The sequence below is a fragment of the Haemorhous mexicanus genome, chromosome 5 (genome assembly GCF_027477595.1).
Source record: "Haemorhous mexicanus isolate bHaeMex1 chromosome 5, bHaeMex1.pri, whole genome shotgun sequence".
Taxonomy (NCBI): domain Eukaryota; kingdom Metazoa; phylum Chordata; class Aves; order Passeriformes; family Fringillidae; genus Haemorhous; species Haemorhous mexicanus.
The window spans coordinates 46,233,484-46,257,134 of record NC_082345.1 but is presented as its reverse complement, the minus strand read 5'-3'; the positions used below and the strand labels follow the sequence as shown (position 1 = coordinate 46,257,134).

The following is a 23,651-nucleotide window of genomic DNA, read 5'->3' as shown; positions in this document are numbered from 1 at the left end:
AAAGCTGCTCTTGCAAAAGGTGTTGGCTTGGTCTTGGAAAAATTCAACCCCAATATTACAGCACATTGCCTATGCCACTCCCATTTGAGCCATGGATATGAAATCAAATTCCCAAATTTAAGAAATAATTCTGAAACACTAATTCATGTCTTGAGCAGTTGCTCTCATTCCTCTCATCTCTCTCACTAACTGCTTTTATCAATATATAATATAGAATCTATTTTGTTCTCACTAATATACAGTCCCAGGAATATGAATCTTGCCTGCCTGAAACTTCCTCTTCTACTAAAAATCAACAAGGGAAGAACATTCTCAACTCAAACACTGTAAAAACAAATGGCATAAACCATGCCTCTCATTCCCTTTTCTTGACAAATTTTCTCTAAGGAGAGCAAGAGGACTGCAAATACAATAAAGAACTTTGTAGTAGATGTATTAGTAAAAGAAAAAGGCAGTTTCAACATAACTGTTTCCATTTCCTACCCCAAAAGAATACAGATTTCTCAACTGTTTGTTTGTAGAAAGCCTTATAAACAACATAGGAAGAATAACACAATCTGTCAAAACTCACATTTCAGCTATTTCAGTGAGGGTTTTCAACATCATAGGAAGAAACAAATCTTCTGTCTCTTATCTAAGAAGGCCTGTCACTAATCTCAATTCAATAGGTTCCACATGCATATAAGCATTCTGTAAGATGTTCTCAAACTATTCACCCTGGATTAGCTGGCACTGCAATGATTTACACTGGGCAGGCTGGCCTCACTTGATTTAACAAAAAGTTATGGAACAGGTGCATGAACTACAGGAACTTACATCCTACTGCCAATATTTTTCTTTTTTTTTTTCTTTTTTTTTTTTTTTTCTTTTTTTTTTGGTCAGAGTTAAAACTAAACTGAAGCAAAAAAACCCCAAATCCAAGGAAGAGTGACATGGCATCAATCAATTTTATGATAATCTTTATAGCCAACACTCAAAGAAACAACTCATTCCTAACACCATGAAGGCATTAAACAGAGTGTAACACAAAATAGCTGCTTTACAAACATTTCCATCCAACCCCATACTCAGGGATAGAAGTTAAATCTCCCAAACCAATGCAAACAAGGAACTTTTTTCTTTTGGGATAAAGAGCCTGGTCAAGCTGTCAGTGTCTACAGAGAGAATCCTTTGTCCCCCAGAATCTTCTCACGCACTGGAAAAGCAGTGAATGAATGAATGAATGAATGAATGAAAATACCTTTTTTTGACACCTTTGATGAAACATGCAAACTGCATCAAAAGAATAGAAGAATGACACCAGAGAAGTTTAAAATCACTACAGGAATTCCAAAGCAATTGACTGTTACAAACAAATTCCAGTGAGTTCATAATTATTATCAGACCAGTAAGAAACGGAAACTAAGATTTAATACCAAAAAAACCAAAATACAGAACACTACCTTCTCTCTTCCAACAAAGAACATCATGGAGTGTTCTAAAAAGAAGAAATAACCTACTAGCTCTTTTGGCACAGGGAACAGCCATATACAGCTTTAACATTTGAAAATTAATCCCATATTACCTAACATCTGCTCTGCAATTATTGGCTTAAGTGGTGAATATTGGCTTAAGTGCTAAATACTGAAAGTTTTTCTCAGTGTAAGAGTTTCTCAACAGATTTTGTGGTGTCAGAGAGGACACTTCTCACTGCAGTCCAGAAATACTGACATTCATACATCAAAAGCAGGGAACGTACAGTTCCACCTCTATTTTAATACAATGGTCAAATGAGAGAACAAAATTCATGCATCAGGAATTCACCTCTGGCAACTTATCTCCTTGTAGCATAAATCAGTATACAAGAGAATATGTCACAGCTTAGTTCCTCCTACATCCTGAAAGAGGTCTGAAAGTGTTGCACAGTACAGCCCATTTGACAGCAGATAATCACAAGACACCAACTTCTGGGGAAATAAATGCTAAGGAAGGCAGAAATTGAATAAATTAGTAGAGATACAAATTAAATGTAGGAAATGCCTGTCCATAATATACTATTGATTTCAGTTCTCTGTTGCAGGATATAAAAAGCACTAATCAAAGGAAAGACTTGTTCAACTACAAGCTAGCAGTTTCATCCTTTAAGGGCCTAATATGCAGTATCTCAAGAGATATGAATGTAAGATTAGTTACATAAAGCCATCTAACCACAAAGGGAGGAAAAAGCTTTATTATCATCAGCTCCACTGTTGATGATTAAATGAAAATATATGATGGAACAGCAAGACCAAACATATATTACAACCCCATCACAGAGTAAAATCATCTCTCTGCTGACTCTTCCATCAAGAAGAAGGTGAGACAAATTCAAAAGTGAGAAGGATAATACAGATTAAACTGAGAGATGAAGCACAGAGCAATCAGTGTTTGACAGTGTTTCTACTCAGACTTTAGGTATCCCTTCATAAACACAATTAAAAATATTTACCTTGTTACCATGAAGTACAACACATTTTAGGCAGGGCACTGTCTGTGGTCAAGGTAAAGCCCTGAAGCCAAAAAGACATTTATAACTTCTATCTTTCAGACATATGCCATATAAATCTGCCATATATAAAAGATGTGTTCAGCTGCTTGAAATTCATCTGAACAATTACTGATGCGTAATTTGAATTCCCTGGCACCACAAGAAATTTTTCTGAAATTATCGCCTCCACATGGTGCCCAAAACTACCACTGCCTGAACTCCTTGGCTGCTCTAATCAGTTGGGAAAAAGCAATGTCTGTGGAAATGTATGGGCAAGTTAGGAAAGGACAGTTACAGGTGTTGTTTCAGATTCTTTCACTTTAAGACTCATTTTAAAATATTTTAATACATTAAATACTACAGAAATGCATTATCATTGCAAGAGGGGAAGTCAGCTTTGATACTCAATTAGGAAAAGAACAAAGCATTTAAGTGAGTATGAAAAGATTACCATATTTTCAGTAGATCATTTCAGGAGCACCCTTTTGTGATGACAGCAACAGCCCAGCCTCAGCAAATGCCCAAGCCTGAGACTTACATGGAGAACTTCTAGATCTCTCTGATAGCCCAAGGACAGCATTCAACACATGACATTAGAAGGGAAACTTTGTGAGACCAGCCCTGTCAACTTCTTAAGATGCAGAGTCTTAAATAGTTGCATGACCATGTCTCAGTGGAAGTATTCATTTTTTATGATTCTCAAAAGGGAGCCAGCAAAAAGGAACAAAAATAACAACTACATAAAACTAGACAACACAGACTGAATCAGTCAACTCTGAATCACATAAACTATTTTAGGTTTATAAACAAAATTATAAATTAAAAAAGCCCCTGAAATTTAGAAAATGCCCTCAATGTAAATTCAGATAATTGCACCAACATCCCTAGACCCATGCAAAGAGAGGATGAGTTTTTACTCTGATTTATTTTCAAAACCACAAAGTATTAATAAAGGCACCTTTTCCCACTTCTTAAACGTTTTTATTTTCTTGTACCATAGAAATGGTTTTACCCTAGAACCATTAGTTGCCATGAAAGCTCTGTAAAATAAAGCGCATGAAAAGGTACTTGTGTGATAACTAATTACATCCTTCAGTTACTGCCACCTTCAGCCTTCCTCACCCTCATTCAGCTCCTCACTGCAGAAATGTCAGAGCTGGTACTGACCTCTGTAAACTGAACTGCAAGGCAGCAGTTCAGTGCTAGTGCAACTTTTTTTACATCAGTGTGACAAAAGGCTGAAGGTAGTGCAAAGCTAGTGCCAGTCAGGTCTGGCATTGCTCCTTTTCCCACTAACTATGGTGACTGTGACAGAGACTTCACAAGAAGTTAAGAACAGGTACAGCCAAATCCCTGGTCAGAGGTGGGCAAGGTCAGAGATGGAGATCCAGCACTAAAGAAGCAGCTATTGAAGATAAGCCATCCAAATGCTTCCTTTTAACATCTACTTTCTCTTGTCTTTATTGTCAGTCATCATAAAAGAACACTAAAGCCATGAGAGAAACCACACGAGATGCTTGTCTGGTTGCAGTATTACCCACACCTAGGCCAGCCCTCATTTCAGCACAGTTAAACTGAACAAACCCTACTCTGGCACACAGACATCTCTCCATACACCCGAGCACAGAAGAGACCTGAATGTGTTTATTAAAAGCCTAAGGGCACATCTAATGCCATCCAGGAGACATTTCAACTACCCCTTTACAAGTCTGAAGCTGCTTTTATAAACTTGGCATAATGATCTTTGGGAATGTTCTCCTTCTTGTTTGTTTTGTGGTTTGTGTTTTGGTTGGTCTTCTTGTCTGTTTTTTACAAAGGGCTAAATTGCACAAGATGGGGCCTCTTCTACAGAAACTGACTTGAGCATCTTCCCGATGAAAACTTGTACACTCATAAAAGAAACAGACATTTTGCTGTGCTTGAACGTGGATTTTTTTTTTTTTGTTATTTTGTAGTGACACTGTCAAGAAAGAATTATGGGATGGTACACAAGAAAATAAAAATAACTAGGAACCTAAAGCAGAGCTCACCTGTTTCTCATGCTAATGACTGTTTAGAAAGTGCACATTTGAAAACTCCTTTTTATTCTGTCAGAGAATGATATCTTTAATAGCTATTACTCAAACATATATACAAAGAGTATGTTTTTTTCTCTAGCAGTCTTTATTCTATCAAAAGGATAATCCTTAAATGTTATGTGTCATTCACTTTAGTTTTTTAAGGCTGACAACATTTCGAGTAAAGTGCTCTGCCATTCATGGAAAGATGTAAACCCATAACTGTTAATTTATAACCATAAGACTTTTTTTCTTTTTTAAGCCTAGTTGCATTGTTGAAAACAATGAAGAGGTGGACTTGCGGGCCAGGCATTGCCAGTCAGTGTAGCTATAATGACAAGACAGTTTTACACCAGCTGAGAATCTGGTCCTTGTGGTTATGAACAACAGCAGGGCTTTCCAAGCCCTTGGTGGTAAAAGACATGTCAAGAAAAACCCCTGTTGTCCCTCCCCTGTGACTTTTTACAAATCTGCACAATGTACCTATACAAGCACTATAAATATTTACAAATTATCTGCTACACAAAAATTTGGTTCTAGTTTATGTTCAATTTTCTATGCATGAATTCATATACTTTCATTAGCCAGCAGACAGGTATCAGTACTTACCTGTGATCTAAATGATGAATAGAGAGAATAACCCCTGAATTCAAATGGGCTTGTTTTAAGGTCACCAAGATCGTGAATTCACATTTATTTCTTAACTTTTGAAAAAATATTTCAGCTGTTTCTGGAGATGCCTTCACATTTCTTGAAGTATCTAAAATTAAAATGAGAGGAAAAAACACTCAGTATAAAAATCTTACTTTTCTTTCTCATTCAAATAGCTTACAAAATAACAGGCTATTTCTGAGAAGCACAACTGGACAGACAAAAGGACGGATCAAAGTACTTAAAACATTAGTTTTGCATGCAATGGGAGCCATTTAAATGAAAGAGAACACATTTTCTAGGACACCTATTCTGTTCTGGAGAGGGGTGATGTTTTGTTTTGCTTCTGGGTCATAACCCTTACTTTCTTTAGGGGTGGCCAGATGGTAACTTTAATATCCCATCCAAAGCTTGGGCTCACTAGCAGTGAAGCACAGTGACAACACTAGACACGAGCCTAAACCCTGACACATGACCTCAGCAACTTTTTAATGACTTCTAAAAGATGTTATGCCTAATAGCACAAATACATAAATAAACACACTAATTTTTAAAAACCAAAACAACAAACAATTTACTCAGCTTTAAGAAATAGTTTAAAAACTGACCAAATTTCAAAATATTATATCACTAATTAATTACTCTGTACTCCTTTTGAGTGGTATTTTCCTGCTGTCTCTTGCACAGGATGTCATGAACATTCGCTCAAGTAGTGGCACACATATACAATAAAGACTTCATTTTTAAAAACCCACACAAAGCCTAGAGTGATGCAATATTTCTGCTGAATTTGCACATAACATGCATAGAAAATAAAAAAGCCCAAGCTTAAAACCTCTGGAGAGATAATTTAAAAATAAGATGTCAAATGCTAGAAAAATAATTCCTAATCTCCAGAATACATTATACCAGAAAAAAATTAATATACATTTTTAATGCACAAAATCAATTCATTAGCATGTGTAATCAACTGGTTAAGAACTAAATCAGTTCACAAGCTTCTTGTCACAGCAATTTGACCATTCTGCTCTACATGGGGACACTAACTCAGGAGCAGCAGTCCAGAGCTAAAAGCAATAGAACTGGTGATTTTCTTTCTTTCCAGCAGCACTGGAGCTGAGCTCTCAAGTACACCACTCTCAGCTTACACTATTCTTAAAACAGTTTAACTCTTTAAGCTGGACCTATGAAGATGCTGCTCTCCATTAACAGAAACAGTTTATTTTGGTTTATGGATCAGGAATATTTAAATATCTGTTTAGGAAATGCATCAACCTGTGCAACTGTGAAGTCTTAACCAAGCTTCTGAACAGCATCACCCAGCTGAATTTCATTTTTTACAGAAAGGGGAACCCAAAAAAAAAAAAAAGGAAGAAGCAAATTTCTACCAAATTCCTATTGTATTCTCAACTGAAGAAAAAGGACATGCTTTAGACCCTTACCCTTACAGATGGCCAGCCCATACACTTATAAATATCCCCCCTTCCACTGGCCCTTTTATTCTAACTGGAGCTACTGGGATGCAAACACTGCACTACAGGTGGCCTGTGCTCTAGCAAGGAAACAACCCTCACCATCACATGGCTCTCTCCAGAGCCACCCCAATCCTCATCACTGTGTGAGAGGCAGGGGAAACACAGAGCTGCCACAACACCCACAAGACAGGAATAATTTATGAGGTCTCTTCATGTCACCCTGAATCATTACCTGATCACTACACTGGATGAGAATTTTCCATCCTTTATTCTAAAAAACTTTATCTGGTACCCTATTCATTGAGGCCTCAGATACCCTTCTTGTATACAGACAATAGCAGCAAGACCTGATGGCATCATGCTGGCAGCCTAAATACTAAGGTTACCATCACACTAACTGCTGGAGTGTTTCACTGCCAAAACACATGGCCATTCAGTTTTGGTATTGCAAATAGGTCAGATTATACTTGCTGCTCAAAACAGCTACACAGCCTTTTAAATTATTACTACTCTTATGAAGCACAACATTCTTTGCTCAGGGCAGGCACCAGGTGGATTTCTTAAAAGCAAGATGACTGAAAGGTCCTTGATCTGTCAGATCCATTCTTTTCACACTAACACAAGAGTGCAAATCCCTCCTTCCAATTGCCTTTGAACACTAGCAGTAGGTGCTTGATAGATCACCAGCTGTGCTCAATAAATATTGCTTCAGGCTTCTTCTTGATATTTGTCTCCTAGTAATCAGTTTAAGACCCAACAAAAATACTTTACTGGAACTGGGCTTCTTCCATAATAGCTTAGAAAAATCCCACTGTATATCTCAAATAATAATTTGAAGTTTCTCAATAGTTACATAAAAACCTCATACTGCAAACATTTCTAATACACAAAACCAGTGGCATAATTTTTTTCAACTTTAAGTGGAAAAATAAGGAGAGAATTATTAGTTTGAATGAGAAATTTGTCTCTAACCACAATATATATATATTTTGGATTTATTTTCCTAGAATATTGCAGATATCGTGTTTGGTTTGACCACAACAATTCACAAATCCATAGTGTCATCACTCCATCTTTAACTTATAGAAACATGAAAGTGACAATTAAAGAAACAAAAAATCCCAACTCAAAGCATGTCTCACTCCTTGTTCAGGCTGGACCCTTAAAGAGCTAACACCACTGTAAAGCAGCCTGAAAGCCCAGTGAAGAAAACCACTGATCATAAGACCTGCAGGAACTCAGCCCTTCTGAAGACAACTTTAGCAGCTGCCTGTGCTCCCAAAAACCCTCACTATTAGGACTGATCCAGTCCTAACTGATCCAGCCATGCCTCCATGCCTCCTCCTCAAAAAAAAAAAAAATTTCCATGCACAGCACCAGCAACATACTAAATCACACCATGGAAAGACTTAGGACAAGCCATTGGCTACCATTAATTTCCAGTCCACAATAAAAGAAAACAGGTTTTAAATGGAATAAGTACCTTTTACTAGCAAAGGGTGTGGTCTCAAATTTTTGAAGAGCATCTAAAAGTACACGTCTAGTATGAACTGAATTATAAAACATTCCTGCAGAATAGTCTTTGAAGGAGACATTCTAACTAATTGAGCTCCACAGTTTGTTTCATGTGCACATAATCAGCTTCTAATAGCAGTATCTATAAATTATTCCCTCATCTGACTGTAGCTCTGCTGAACTATCCAAATTAAATTCTAGTGGTTTGTGAGAAGGAGGGCTGAAGGTTAAAATGAGGCTGAAAAATTTAATTGGCTCAATTTTGTTTCAATTTCCTACACTAGGAGGGATGAGTGTCACAAGCATATATTCACATCCTGTCACTTTCCCACATTCAAGTTTTTGGTTAATATTCTCTTAACTAGGATTTCACATAGCCTTCAAAGGGCAACTTTTTACTTTAATATGGTTCTTTTATTTAGATAACAAATATAAACTAAGCTGCACCCAGCCAACTGGGCAGCATTCAAAGCCAATCCAACAGCAAGATCTTCACAAGGCTGACAGTACAGCAGGATTTTAAGTGAAGCACAGTGCATTCAAATTCAGGAGTTGCATTCCTTTAATGAAAAATGAAGATATAAAGAAGTAAAACAACGTTTATTAGACTAAAGCCTTGCTAGACGTGATATGCATTAAATTCTTCCGTAGAAAGGCTGGTTGTTTTGCTATTTAAACTGATATATACCATCAGCTCATAAAACATTTTGAGCTACTTTACCTATAAATTTTTCTATTCCTTTCTCAAAGATTCCCAGCTGTTTTAGAGAGAAAAGCAAAAAAAGCAGCTGTAGTTTTCAGAACCCACATGAACCTAAGTTGGATTCTCCAAGGCTGTAGGAAGGAGCTCTGCAAGAGGCTGGGGGAAGGTGTTGCAGTTCCATCTGCAAATCTGAAGTTTAAAAGTACAAGATACAGGGTAAACACTACCCCTGTAAGACTCCCACTGAGGCCAAAGGGTGTCCCTACACTACAGAGCCCAGGAGCCCTGCCCAGCTCCCAAACCTGGGTGAACCCTAGGGCTGCAATCGAAATGTATGTCAGGAGACAGCCAGGTACACCCAGACCTCTGTGCACCCAAGTGCCCCCCGTAAATTGGATCCAACCTGGTCTCCCCAGAACAAACACTCACAAATGCCAGGAGCAAGGACTCTAGTAATTCATTTCCCAAGGGGCATGATCAGAACCTTGGGACAGCACAGACTGTTTAGGGACAGAGCCCACAAACTGCCCTTGTAGTTTTGACACCCCCATGGTGTGGTGTTTCTGCCTTCTTATTTCCACTAAAGAAATGCTTCAGCAAGAATGCATGCAGATAGAAATGCAGCAGATGAGAAGGAGAAAAGGAAGAGGGCAAAATGCTCTTCAGCTGAAATGAAACAATCGAAACGAAAACTGACTTGAAGCCAAATCATTAAATCAAATAAAAACAAGGGGGAAAATGTCACAGTTTGTTCTTGCAGCATTTGGGGAGGTTCCAACTGCCTTTGCTTTGTAGCTTCCTCTGTTCTGAATGTCAGCTACAGCTTTGGTGTGTCATCCAGCAAGGGCTTTCCTCCAGCTCAAACCATATGCAAAGTCCCACAAGTCACAATGGACTGACACTATAGACTAGAAGACCTGTTTCTGAACACATTTTTCCCCAATTACATTGGCTTTTCATACTTACATCCTTCAAAAACAGTAATCATATCACTCCTGGACAAAACTCTGGCTCACCTATGTGCCACATACTTTGATATTTAAAGTCATTGTGGCACAGCTGAGAACAAATCCACTGTGGGACAAGAGGAGGGAAGGTACTGAGAGCCTGGACAACTAGGCTTGAATTAGGACAACTAGGATAGACTTTGCAAATCCATGATTGTCTGTGGAAAACAACTGTCATGATATAACACATATTCCCTGAGAACTGACACTATTACCACCGAAATCTGCCTAGAAGCATTCTGCAAGAGATGATACAAAACAGGTTTGGGGATGATTTTCCTAGTGGCTGGGTTAAGCCTCTTACATACCAACCAGCTGCTTCTAGAAAGCAAGGCAAGTCAGATGGGACTGAACCATTCTGCAATGGATTCGGTACCACAGCTCTCTCAATCTTAGTCTTAACCTGCCAGAGCACAATGCTAACACATTTAGACATCTTTCATCTTTTCTTGGGCTGTTGTCCCTTCAGCAAAGAGGGAATTTGCACCAGGATTACAAGTGGGAATCATTTCCTGTAATGTACAGCAGCCCAGCTGCACTGCAAAAAGTTAGGCATGCTCTTCCAAAAATGTCAGGTCCATGGACATGGATTTCATGACTTTTGGACTCGGTAGGCAAAAAGTAAATAAAAGATAAATAGTTTACAGAACAAGTTCTAGTGACTGTATCTGCAATAGCATATTTCTGACAATTTTCCAATCCTTTGGCAAATGACAGGGTAAGAAACCTAATCGCAGGCAAAGCTGAACTTTGAGCATGTAGGACTCCAGATTAGAAGTCTGTATTCTCAGCACAGGAGGCTGAAACAGCTGATTTGCTAACAAGAAACACAGATCCTGCCACACTAGCAGCTCCTATCAAACTGCCACAGAAAATGAGAATGTGTTCTCCTGAACATTTCTGAAAATAATTTTAGAAATGTATAGATCAGCACACAGGGAAGCACCACACCTACAAAAGTACTATCAGGAATTTTTAAAGGCATACATGGTACAGAAACCTTCTGTTCCTTGTACACCAGAAATACTATCCCTTTCACAGCAACCATCATCATGCAAGATGCTATCACCAGGTGAGGAGGTGCTACTCAGTGGGGACCTATGACAGGACAGCAAAATAATGAAGATAAAAGACTTCTGTTCTTGTTACTGAAATTCACTCCTAGGAAATTAAAATGTGTGCTGCATGGTATGCTCTGCACCATGTATTTATCATTGTGGTGCTTTCTGGTGATTTATAGGTTCCAGGTTATCAATTACAAGATGCAGCAGCTTTTTTGATTACCAGTTTTTCCTAGCCTATACTCCAACACTATTCTTAAATCCTTTTAAAGTTTTGAAGATGCACTCCCTCACAGGTAGAATCACATGCTGATACTTAGAATTATGTTGTTTAGGTTTCTCACAGCCAATACTACTGGAGGTTCCAGCTATATTTAAAAGGTTACAGCTACTATAGATTTATAAATATATATAAACATGAACTCCCTTTAGGCACAAAACAGCTTTCTAGAAGCTGCTTTGAGATCACCTTGAAACCTGTGGAGAAAATCAAGCCTGCCTTGTTTTCCTTGCAGCTGCCATCTGTGGCATATGCACCTAGTTATGCTTGGCTGCATACTGTCACATGAGCACTTTGTGTCAAAGTGACCTAACAACAAACAAAAATATCACATCAAGAAATGATGTTAACACTGGGATGTTGAAGAGCAGAAGAAAAACAATGCATCGTCTTCCAGCCCTACTTGTACTGTAATAAGGGCATGACACACATGAGAACTGCTAACAGACTGACTTTATTTTCACTGTATAGCATGGCTGGGATTTTAACAGTTATCAATTCACAGCAAAAGGGGAGGACAGGAGGAGGAGAAGGAAATAGTGTTGCCAGCCTTTTCCAAATGAAAGGCAGGCTACTAAAGGTAAACAAAGCCCAATCAATTAAAAGCAATAAAGTACAAACTTAATGGCAATAATAAATCATGCAAGCAGTTTATGCTAGATGTAGATCAAGCTGCATCACATGCCCTACCCTTCTCTCTGAAGATATGACACAACTCAAATTCTCAAATAATCATATTCCTATCATACAATGACAGACTGTATAAGATCTGCATCCACCATGGCACCTCTGAATTAGGATCATGCTTGGTGTAGGCAATCCAGTCCCCTCTCAGCAACACACCACATCTCCCCCTCACTTGGTTCTCACTGTGCAAGTGTCAGTATGACTTACTCATATTCTGTGCTCAGTCATTTTCTCTCAAAACCTCCTTTTGTTGTGATGAGTGTGCTGTTCCTGAGGTCCTAACTCCTCATGCCTGTGTTTCACAGATTCATTTAGGCTGGAAAGGACCTCTTGAGATCATCTAGCCCAACTGCAGCCATTTGTGGATGACCTAGAAGGTTTACCTTTTTTCTCCATGAAAAACCTGTTTCTCCCTCTTGGTAGTGATTTGGATCTCTCATCCCAGTTTTCCTTCATCCCTGGCTTTCTAGGGTATAACTGGTTTTTGCCCACATTAGGGTTAACTGCCTTCAGCTAACAAAAACTCTGTCTTTTAAGAATTTAAGTGCTGATTTCTTTTCACACAACACAATGGTGACCTTAAGAAAGAATTAATATGAGATCATTTTGTAGATGATCACAACCATGCAGTCTGCATGAAAGATTAACTTCTGACACCAAAAAACTTAAACCTGTATCCTATAAGCAAAAATAGAGCAAGCAGGGCAGGGGGAGGGAGGCTACCAGAGGAAAAAATTATATCTGAATACAGACACATCCAACACCTCTGTTGCAAGCCACAGGTCTCCAGCAGCAGACTGAGCAAACAGCTCAGATGGGGGGAGAGGGCTGAACTGTACTGAACTGTAAATAGAATTTAAGCACTAGCAGAAACAGGAAGTGGCAGACAGACCACACCTGAGGGTAGAGGTAGGACACCAATGCCACCAACCATACTGGCTTACTTGGAAAAATCTCTACTCACAGGATATCGGTTTTGATGCCAGAAAAATGAAAGAAAAGAAGATTTTGAACTGGAAACGTCAAAGAGGAGAGGTAACAAGGAATACCTTATACACAACTCAGCTGTCAGCAGGGCAGACAGGAAGAAAATACATGGAAGGCTTGAGCCAACCTTTACCAGAGATTTCAAGAAAGCTGGGAAAGACCAGAGTTCAGGTTCTGCAGAAGTTCTTATTAAAGTCAGGTATTAACTGAGTCCATGTTTCTGTGAATGTGCCCACTAGCCCTGAAGAATCAGCCACAGGCCTTAACTCATACTCAATGTAAAAGCTTGGATGAGTTAAAATTATAAAATGTCTCCAGGCTATAATTTGCTCTTGTAGGCTTATTTTAGCCCAGCATCATCAAAATATTTGTAAGTGCACCACAGAACAAGTTGTGGGAGAATACAGAGGCGCTGGTTTGGTAATTGTTTACCAGGTGTTTGATGCTACTTTGTGTCTTTGAAAAACCCTCCCTATCCTGATCAATTTCACCAACACTCCCACTCTCCAGAGTACAGAAAGACTTAAAGGGTCATCCACCTATTCCTTAGCCTATTTCCTGAACAACTAGATACAATGACTGCAGCATAGCTAATGTTTCCTAGATATTTTATTATTTCAGGCTATCTTTAAAAAAAATCAGAAGTATGAAGATTTCCACCACTTCTTTTCAGCAGCTATTCTACAATCTAAACTAGTTCACTGTGAAAGTCTTCTTTTATCTTAAATCCTCTCAATTTTAGTATCATTACATTACTCTTACCTCTAGCTCTTTGAATACTAAATAATTCCTTTATTTTAAACCACTAAGAATCTTCTAATACTAGACACTTATACAACACTTTTGTCATTCCTTGGACAAGCTGTACATGCTTTATTTCAAAAACTTTCCTACTAAGCCAGACCTTTCATTACTGTATAATCAGGTTTGCTGGTTTTCTCTTCAGTCCCTGCAATTCACTGATATTTTTCTGAAATGCAGAAACCCAGAGTGACTGCAATTTTTTTAAAAAATTCAACCTTCCAGATCTCTTACTCCCATATGCTTTCCTTATGCTAATGGTGTGTGCAGGGATTCCTAATAAGAGCAACACTGAACAGGGTACGCAAGGTTTTCCTCAAGTCAACCCTCTTCCTTGAACGAGAGCTGAGCAAATCTAGGGACTATTTCAAGTTCGAGGCATATTAATGTTACAGAAAATCTTAAGAGAGCCTTTGGAACAGCTGGGGCACAATATGCAAATGCATGCTTAGGGAGCTATTAAAACACAGATTATTGACCTTAAAACTAGAAGAGATCCTTTGGAGCCCTTCTGGATCATTACACAGCTGTACCTAGAGACTGATGGATATCCAGACAGAGTCAAGGCTGGTGCATGCCATCTTCACTTTTAGGATAAAATCTATGGATGTTACCACCATCTAATTATACTTAAATATGCACTTATGCTGGGAAAATCATATAAACATTGCTCTAACAGAGTATAAACACTGCTCTAACTCGACAGCTGGAGGTCTTTTTGTTATCATACTCCATGTTTTCAGAGAAGGAAATAGCCACTCAAATTCCACTAAAAGAGTTCTCAGTTATGGATCGCTAGCAATATTGATTGTAATGGCTCCCTTGGAAACATTACAGTCTATCATAGCAATTTTGGTGCTGCAGCAAATATGTTAATCTGCTAAAAGCCTTTTGAACATTGTGTCTTTGGAAGTCTCTTTCAGCCTACTGGTCCTTTTAGACCATTCCCACTGCTTTAGCACCTTGCAAGAGCCCAGAACTGCGAGCAGCTGCTCATGAGATGACTCAAGTCAGTTCTAAGTTTGTGTGTCTCTCTGAAGTCATCAGCATCACACACACCCCCAAAAACAAAGCATGCAACAGAAAAACAAAAGCAAATAAAACATTAACAAATACTAAGAATTTTTTGCTCTGAAATTCTTCCATGTTGAGAATGGCTACAGAAATTTTATTCTATCTGAAATATCGAAGTGACCATTCATAGTAGGTATTTATTGTGGAAAACATGTCCAGGCCAAAAAACCTAAAAACTAAAGTACCTTTTCTTATATTTCTCCTCAGATTTTCCTGAGACGAAATCATTTGGACAATGCCAAGATGGGAAAAAAATACCATTTCTTAAACATTGAGACACAATATAGAGGAGTTTAGACAAAAACAGATGGACAGAAAAAAAGAATCCAACAGTGAAAAATCCTTTTTCACCCCTTATTCAGCTGTACCTTAGTAGTACAGGTGGGAGAATACAGCTGCCCAGTGGATCTGCACCTTGGCACAAAACCAAATGGGACAAAATATAGGGAAGAATCACTACAAAGAATTACAGTTTTCTGTAACAGCTATATAAAATTTCAGCCCTCACCAACAGTTTTAAATAACTTATAAACTCAGTGCTGTACATCCCTTAAGACCCAGTGGAAGCAGTGAAGTTAACCATACCTGGAGCTATTTTTCCAAGGTAGCACCTGCATACCCTGGAGGATACAGACTAGAAGAACATAAGCTGGGGAGGAGGGGAGAGTAGGAAACCTATTTCCCTCATCTTATAAGCAAAAAGTAGAGGGAAAACACACATTGTGATTGATCTAAAAGGGATGTGTAGGAAATGCTGCTGTCCTTTGTGGCATCTCACCGGAGAATGAGCCGTGCTGCAGTGGGGGAAGAAACCATAAAAAAAAATATTAACCTAGCAAGTCTCAGGCACACTTTGTGACTACAGAACTATGCCACAGCAAAAGTAATTACATAAGGGTAGCAAGACCTCATTTTCCACCATCACTTCCTCTTGCTAATGCATTCCTCCCCCAGCAATATGGAAAGATGCACTTGACAGCTACCTAGAAGGGTCACTGTCCTCTCTCTCAGGGCATATGTGCTGCATGTGCTGGGTTCTCTGTGGCACACAGGACAGAAGTTGTCCTGCTGTCAATATGACATCTTTTAACTTCAGCCAACACCACTGCCCCCTGCCACACTGCCAGGAGAGGCTGCCAGGTGAGCCATCTGCACCTGCCTGCTCTTGACGGGGATATCAACATGGAGAGAGGCTCTTTGGCCCCACTCCTCCAACCATCAGGTCCCTTCTCACAGCACCAACCAGAGCTCTGCCCCACATCCCCACACAGACATCACTGTAATGTATTCCCCTTTCATACATGCCTTAGAGCTGTACATCATACTCATCTTCAGCTTTCCGACAAAATGCCAGCTGGAGCCCTGACATAATACAAGCCCCAACAAGGATTTTGTACTTGCAATATTCTAGAAGAGGCCTCATTGTAAAGACATGAAGAACAAATGCAATTCTGTCTGCCTTTAGTCAGTATGAATCGTTTGGGGCAATCCTGAATGTATAAACAATACATGGTTATTTGCATTAACCTGAACAACCAGACACTCATTAAAAAAAAATCTTAGAGATTCATCATTGTCCCAGTAGAAAACAGACCCTCAGAGACTTCAATTTATTGCAAGTATCAAATACATTTTGCTGTGAAAAGCACAGCTTCAAGTCCACAAGAACACAGTAAAACACAACATTGCTTTAAACTGAGTCACACCCTGCTGATAAATAAATGCAGGTATTAATTCACTCCAAAGGCTGAAGTATCAGAGACTGGAGATGTTAGCTGTCCTACCAAGCCCAGGCAAAGCCACTAAAGTCATGCAGGAATTTAACAGACTGAAAGGTGACAACAGCCCATATCAAGACACATGGAAAGAGGTGAGAGTAGAAAAATAAAATCAGGGGGAAAAAAACAAAAACAATCAAACAAAACCCCAACAAAACAACAATAACCAAAAAAAAACCACAAGTGGCAAACAACAACAACAAAAGCAACCCTAAAGGCTTTTAAGGGAATATTTAATCTCTGATATTAATCTCTGACCTTGCCCTCCCCAGAAAAAGCTCACTGCAGAAAACCAAAAGAAAATTAAACAAAAAAAAAAAAAGGCAACAAAATAACACTTTGTGTAAAATACCTTTCCTTGGGATGAAAAATGACAATTTTTAGAGCTGAGCTTAAAACAACTTTGTTGTTTAACACTTAGACTTATGTGATAGTAATGCCTAATACACACTCTCAACAACAATATTTATTAGAAACTTTCAGCATAAGACAGATGCAATCCCCAAATGCCACAGGCCAAGTTTTATGTCATTCCTTGACATTATTTGTGTCAACTCTGCACTAATGACTACATCCAGGGATTACAAGCTTTTGTTCTCTCAATTCCTGCATCTGCCATTCTTTAGGTTCCCATTCACTTTCCATTTCCCAGCCCTACCCTCTACTGTATCATTACAAGCATCAATCAGAAACTCAAGATATTTAAGTCTTTCTTCCATAACTTTTTCCCCTTTATTTTACAAATAAACCAGCACAACCAGTTAGCAAACAACACAATCCCCAGTTCTGGGCATATTCATGAATATTCAGTAGGAGAAAGCGCATCATAGTTCTCCATGCATTAAAATTCGTGGTTTAGGACGGAAAATTGAGGCAGGATCCTCACATGCTATCTCCTTTTTTGGGCAGGGTCTTCAAGCAGCAGACACTTCACAAACACCTCCTCTTGCTACAACTACTCCTCCTTCCCAGAAGAGGTTGAGTTCTTCTGGAGCAAGGGTATGTCCCAGAGGAGCAGCCAGACCAGCACAAAAGCAGCCCAGCTGTTCAGGGCTCTCCTGCTCTCCTCCAGCACCCAGCAGCATTAATCACAATTCTGGCAGTGCCCTACCACAACAGTTACTGTTTGCACAGGTGCAGAGGTGACTTTAGAAAGTTCCAGAAGTGAAAGGGAGCAAAGGGAAAGCTTATGCTGTTATTCCAGATACACCAAAACCTTTCTGGCTACCATACTGTCATAGAGCAATTGCTTACATTAGCCATTTCTAACATCAAAAAACCTGCCAGTTCATACTGAAATTAAACTTTGATTAAAACTTCTGTTATCTACATATGATCTCTATGATGGAGGTCCCACATTTTGAGGGTTCAGTGCTTTCTGAGTGAAAACAGTTTGCATGCAAGACAAAAAAAAGCTTCAGATAAGTATTCACTCTGCAGTGAGCTAAGACACTTGGCAACATTAACACCCTCATTCCCAGCTGTCTGTTACCACTCCTCTGGGAGATGGATACAGCTGGAGAAAGGGGATTTCACAGGACTGTAATCCATGTCACTGCAGTCAGCCAGGTTCACTCCTGAAGCTGGCTGATTTTGCCATCAGCAGACATGGGAACACTCGTATAATCTCTTGCTTTGGAAGGGTTGTGGGCTCAGTAACCTCTAGCTTCTGGGCAGTGATGAGCAGCTGGGAACAGTAATATTTTCAGCAGGCTCAGCTGGAACCTGGAGAAAGCATCTGCCCACAGTTTCAATGACAGGTGGCAAGGAAAAAGCAGTGTGTGTTGTGAAGTGCTTAGGCAATGTAAATCCTATTTCTGTGATAAAGTTTACTCATCTCTGCTTTTAAGGCTTTTTTAGCTTCCTTATTTAGTATGTGTCCAGAAATGACATCATGAGATAAAAGGGTGAACTTTCCAAAGGGATACAAGATAGAGTAATATTTTCTTGCTAGTATTTTTAATAACACACTAATGATCCAGTCATACAACAGATAACACATCATTTATACCAAGAAACCTATTTTAGAGGTGGGGGTTTTTTCTGCCATCATTTTGTGCCAGCCAGCACTAATTCAAACAACAGTACTGCTGAGTCCTTTCATTCATCCCACTGACAGATTAAATTATTTTCTGGTGTTTTATAGCACATCTTGATCCCCATTGGAATATACCATATTTTGCCTCTAAAATTGTCCCTCCTCTGAGTAAATTCCAAATTCCGCATTCAGATACATAAGGTCTCACATTTTCATGGCTGACATGTCCTTTTAAATTTTTCCTTAAATGCATATTTCTGTGTTTGTAACCATCTGACTGCACTCTTCTGTCCACCTTTTAGCCTTCCCTTTGAAGAGAATATACACTCTTTGATGGGTATACACTGTTCTTACATATCACCTGGCTTTCATTTGTATTGCCTCTCATCCCTTGATTTACAGTATACCTTCCACCCCTCCCACTGGTGCTGGAGGCAGTTGGAAGGTGTCTCCATTACTACACACACACACACTCTTTGGACAAAGACAGTCTGATGAACGGTATCTCTTCTCAACAAGAGAGACCCAGAAAGACTACTGAAATACTCTATCTATAAAATACATGTAATACAGAATTTAAATGCTATTCCTAGTGAAATGCCAGAGACCAAGTTACTCTTGCAGCCCTTCTTCAGATTGTCACACCTCAGAACACCATTTCCTACTGCCAGTTGAAATATCTGGCTTCACTGGGACCTTGCACGAGCTTCATGTTTTATCTCCTAGCACAGACTTGAGTCAGCCACCCAAAACCCTCCTCATCCTTCAGCCTCTGTTGTTGTAGTTTTGTCTGCTTCTTCAAGCTCCCCTGCAGTTACATATGCAACAAGTCTTCTTGAAGCAATATGATTTCCATATTTGCATAGGAAAATAGCTACATTGAACTTTCATCTTCACCTATCTCCTCAAATGGCATTAATGCGGTATCCTTACAAAAAAGAACTACAAGAATGACAATGTGTATTTCTCCGAAAGCCCTTTTTAACTACATTAATTACACTTCAGTCCACCCATCTGGTTTGGGCTTTACCCAAATGTCATCCCTGTTTTGCAAAGGGAGGAACAAAGGTGTTGAAAATTTCACTGACTTACATAAACAGTGGCCAACAGAGAGACATTAGTGACATAGATATTCTGACTTCTGTTCTGCTGCTCTGACCAGCAGTGGAATAATTTTCCTCTCAACATATTTTGACATAATAATATCTGCTGTTGGCTAGAAAGTGCTGGCAGATGTTCACATACAACAGCACTAACATTTTTGAAGACTTCCTCCTGTTTTCTATTCATAATTGTATCTTCCCACAAGCTACACTGGAACATTTTACAATTACTTTGCAAATCACATTTCCAGAAAAAGAAGTCCCTGCAGCTAACTAGACAAAGATTACAGTGGCATTCTGTTGCTACCATTCATGACAAAAAAGGAGCACCAGACACCTAAAAAGCTTTAGAATCCAGCACCTAAATCTGCTGAGGTCAAGTACACACACACAAAAAAAAACAGTTCAAGTAACAGCAGATTTCAAATGGCTAACATTATTTCTAAATCATGGCATGACACAAGACTGTATGAATATAATCTAAATTATCTTGACTGGATGGTGCCAGACTAAAATTACATTTAAAGAGTAACTGCTTACTGTCTTCTATGACATAGAAATGCAAGTACCTTTGAAAAGTCACTTACACAAGGGAGAATTTGCCAGAACAGCCAATCAGATGCTAAACCCCTATATTGAAAACTGATGCTACATCTAATTAAGCAGTCAAAACTGACTTCTTGCCTAGAAACTGAGAGACTATTCTGCTTTAACTATATATATAATTTTCCCATCATACATCTTTAATTGTCTAATTGTCTACCTGTTGGCAGTTCAACATGCCACATTCATAATTTCCTTCTAAAATAGAGAACAGCATTTAGGACTTCTGAATGGTTTAAGCTTATGTAAAGTAAGTCTTTAGAGAATGTGGTCTATCAAAAAGGCAACATACTAAATTGTTGTAAATACGTATATGATACGAGAAAAGATTCACTATCTGAAGAAACCAAGAGGCAAAGAAAGGATGGATCACAAGTTGAAGCTTCCAGAGTAAGTTCACAGATCATTTAAAGTAATTTGCATCATTCTCAAAATCTTTTCTTTCTAGGACTATGGCTTCAGCTGGAATAAGGAAAAACCCACACAGACAAACCAAATTTCAAGGCAACACACACACGTTCTTGAAATTCACACACTGCAAATGCATACACTAAGAAGCACACATTGCAGCAACGTTCCCAAAGTGCGAGTTCTAAGAGCAGAACAAAAGTGACTAAGTGGACCCAGTGGTCTGATCAAGGAAAGAAATTTCTCTATTTCTAAATGCAAGTTCAAAAATGAAAATCACTCTGCTCAGTAAGGATCCCAGTTACTATAAGAAAATCAGTAGTCATCTTATGCAGTAGCAGGGAAAATTATCTCCAGTCCTGCAGGGCATTAAAGACTTCCTAAGGGACACTGAGTTACTTCAACCACCATTTAGATACAAGTGTTTTCATCCCTGTTATTCCTCCAATTGTTCTCGGGAAAATAAAAAGGCTGCTGGGAAAATTTAAAACTCCTGTCTTCTTTTGTTACAAATAAACTGCCAACCCATTTGGGAGCTATGTACACTTGTAATTGCAAAGAACTAGGGAAAAACTTGAAAAAAAGTTATTCTTTAGTAACCCAGTAATTTTTTTCCTGACACTGGGAAAATATACCAGCAAGTCTTATTCTTCCAAACCTCAAATCCTGCTACCACTGAAGACAAAGTGAGTTAACTTCTCCTCAATCCACTATAGCACAATGGGGCTTCAACTTAGAACCATTCCTTAAAAACTACACCTGTTTTAGGACACAACACCAATCCCACTGGCACACAAATGCATTGCCATGCTAAGCAGCCACCCTCTTCACAGAGGTCTCCTTTCTGCAGCCACAAGCCCATCATAGATGTTTAAAGCCAGCATGGGCCAGTGTTTCTTAACACACATGCCCATGTGTCTCCACATTCATGTCCATAGTGACACATGCTGGCAGCTCCAGGGAAGAACACCACTAGAGAGGTTACCTTAAAAAACAAAACAAAAAACAGCCTTTGGCAACTATTAGCTTCCTGACAAATTATCTTATTAATGCAAACAGGAAAAAGAAAATCCCCTTCCAGATCTTATCTCCCTTGGATCATAACTCTTCTGTAAGTAAAACACAGCCTCTTGCCTGTTGCACTAGAAATCTCTCCAGATCCAAGCTAAACTCCTGGCATGACACAAGACACCAACAATGAAGTTCCCCTATCTTGAAAGTGCAAACTGAGGTGGAGATTTGCTTGTTTTTCTTCAGATGTTGAGACACAATCCTTCTTCTTCCTTAGTCATAGATTATAAGGAGCACTTAATCATCTTTCAGAGAAGAGACTTGCTTCTAAAGGCCAGTTTTAGGCTTTTGTTTGTTTGTTTAATTAAGATAGACTTGGGGTTTTTTTCCTAAAAATATTGATTCCAGCTTCATTTAACATATCAGTGTGTTATTAAAGTGTAATTCAAAAACACACTAACAGTGAGCAAGTGTATGGAACATAACCAATGCCAATATATTCAACAAGATATTGCTAGCTATTTTACAGTCTTCTATGAATTAAAATAGAAGAAAGTTTAATAATTTTTAATAATCTCTAATAGAACTCCTAAATGTATTTTTGGAAGAGAGAAGACTACTATTTTATTTCTATTCCTACTATTAACAAAGAAACAATCGCAAGCTCTAAAAGAGACCAAAACTCATTCATTGTTTGTCAGGAGGGGTATGTCACAGAAGCTCCAAAGGGCCACTTTCCTTTGGCAAAAAAATGGTTGTTCTTATTTCAAGCCATCTGCCTCCCTCCTTCGGGGCACTTCATTTCAACATTTTGCTCGACTCACATAAAACTTTCAGTGAGGTTTTCCTTAGCTGGAACTGGGATATGTTTAGCGTTTCCCAAGTAAAGCAGTAGAGTGGGTGGTGCTATTATTCATCACCGCACCCCACGACTCACAAACATGCCATCTGCCATCCCCGTTCCTGCTGTACTTTAATTAAGCGTCTACCAGTCAAAGAAAAAAAAAATGGGGTGAGAGAAAAAAAATTTATGAAATAATAGGAGGAGAGCGGTAAAGAAGAGTGGAAGAAAAGAGAGCAGGAAGGGAAGGTACGGAATCCCGAGGTCGCAAAGCGAGCAAACCGCTGGCGGTAGGGGACTTGTGGGGACGCGCCCCGTGCGCGGCGCCGGGGCCCGACGGCCGCGGCCGGAGTTGCGGGGCCGTGGCGGCCGTACCTGTGAAGAGGAAGGCTTTGCTCCCGTTGTGCAGCCCCGGCACCTGGCGCACGCCCTCCGTGGAGCCTCCCAGCTGTAGCTCGGACAGCACGTCGATCTGCAGCGAGGGGTCCACGCCAAAGCCTGAAACTGACCAGAAAGTGCCGTCACCCACCCGCCGACACGGCAACTTCCCGAGCATCCCCCAGCACCTCCGCCGCTCTCCGCACCTGCGGCTGCCCAGGGACCAGAGCATCGCCGCTGCGAAGCTCCTCCGGCCCCGCTCCCGGGTACTCTCCCGGCGGGTCCAGCATCCGCCTACCTGGCCCCAGGCAAAGGAGAAGGCAGAGCGTGCTCAAGCGGATGCCCGACTCCATGGTACGGCGATGCGCTCAGTCCATAGTCCCCCCCCTCCGGCTGCTGCGAGCGAAAAGCCTCCGGGGCACAGGCTGGGTCCCTCCCCGCCTCTCACCGAGCGGCGCGGACCCCGCGCCGCCCCGCAGCGCGCATCACGGCGGGCGCCGCGCCGCCCCGCCGGCGGCCGGAGCACACAAAGGCGAGGGTGGGGGGCGTGCGGGCAGCGCAGCCCTCCGCCCGCGGGCAGACAATGGGGAAGCCCGGCGGAGCCTCCCGCCGCTGCCGCCGTGCGAGCGAGGCCGCGGCAGCCGGAGGCGGCGCGCCCGTGCCCCGCAGCTCCCGGCCCGCCGCCGC

General features: G+C 40.1%; 1 protein-coding gene across 1 annotated transcript in view; it reads right to left on the bottom strand.

The window, feature by feature from the left end:
• NELL2 (neural EGFL like 2) overlaps positions 1–23,439 on the bottom strand; it is a 134,630-nt gene extending 111,191 nt beyond the window's left edge. Inside the window, exons 1-3 of the mRNA XM_059847045.1 lie at positions 23,263–23,439; positions 22,962–23,090; positions 5,173–5,323 (exon numbers count right to left, since the gene is read on the bottom strand). Of these exons, the coding sequence (XP_059703028.1) occupies positions 5,173–5,323; positions 22,962–23,090; positions 23,263–23,317 (335 nt within the window). The 5' untranslated portion in view covers positions 23,318–23,439. The remainder of the gene's footprint in view (positions 1–5,172; positions 5,324–22,961; positions 23,091–23,262) is intronic.
• Positions 23,440–23,651: the final 212 nt, after the last annotated feature.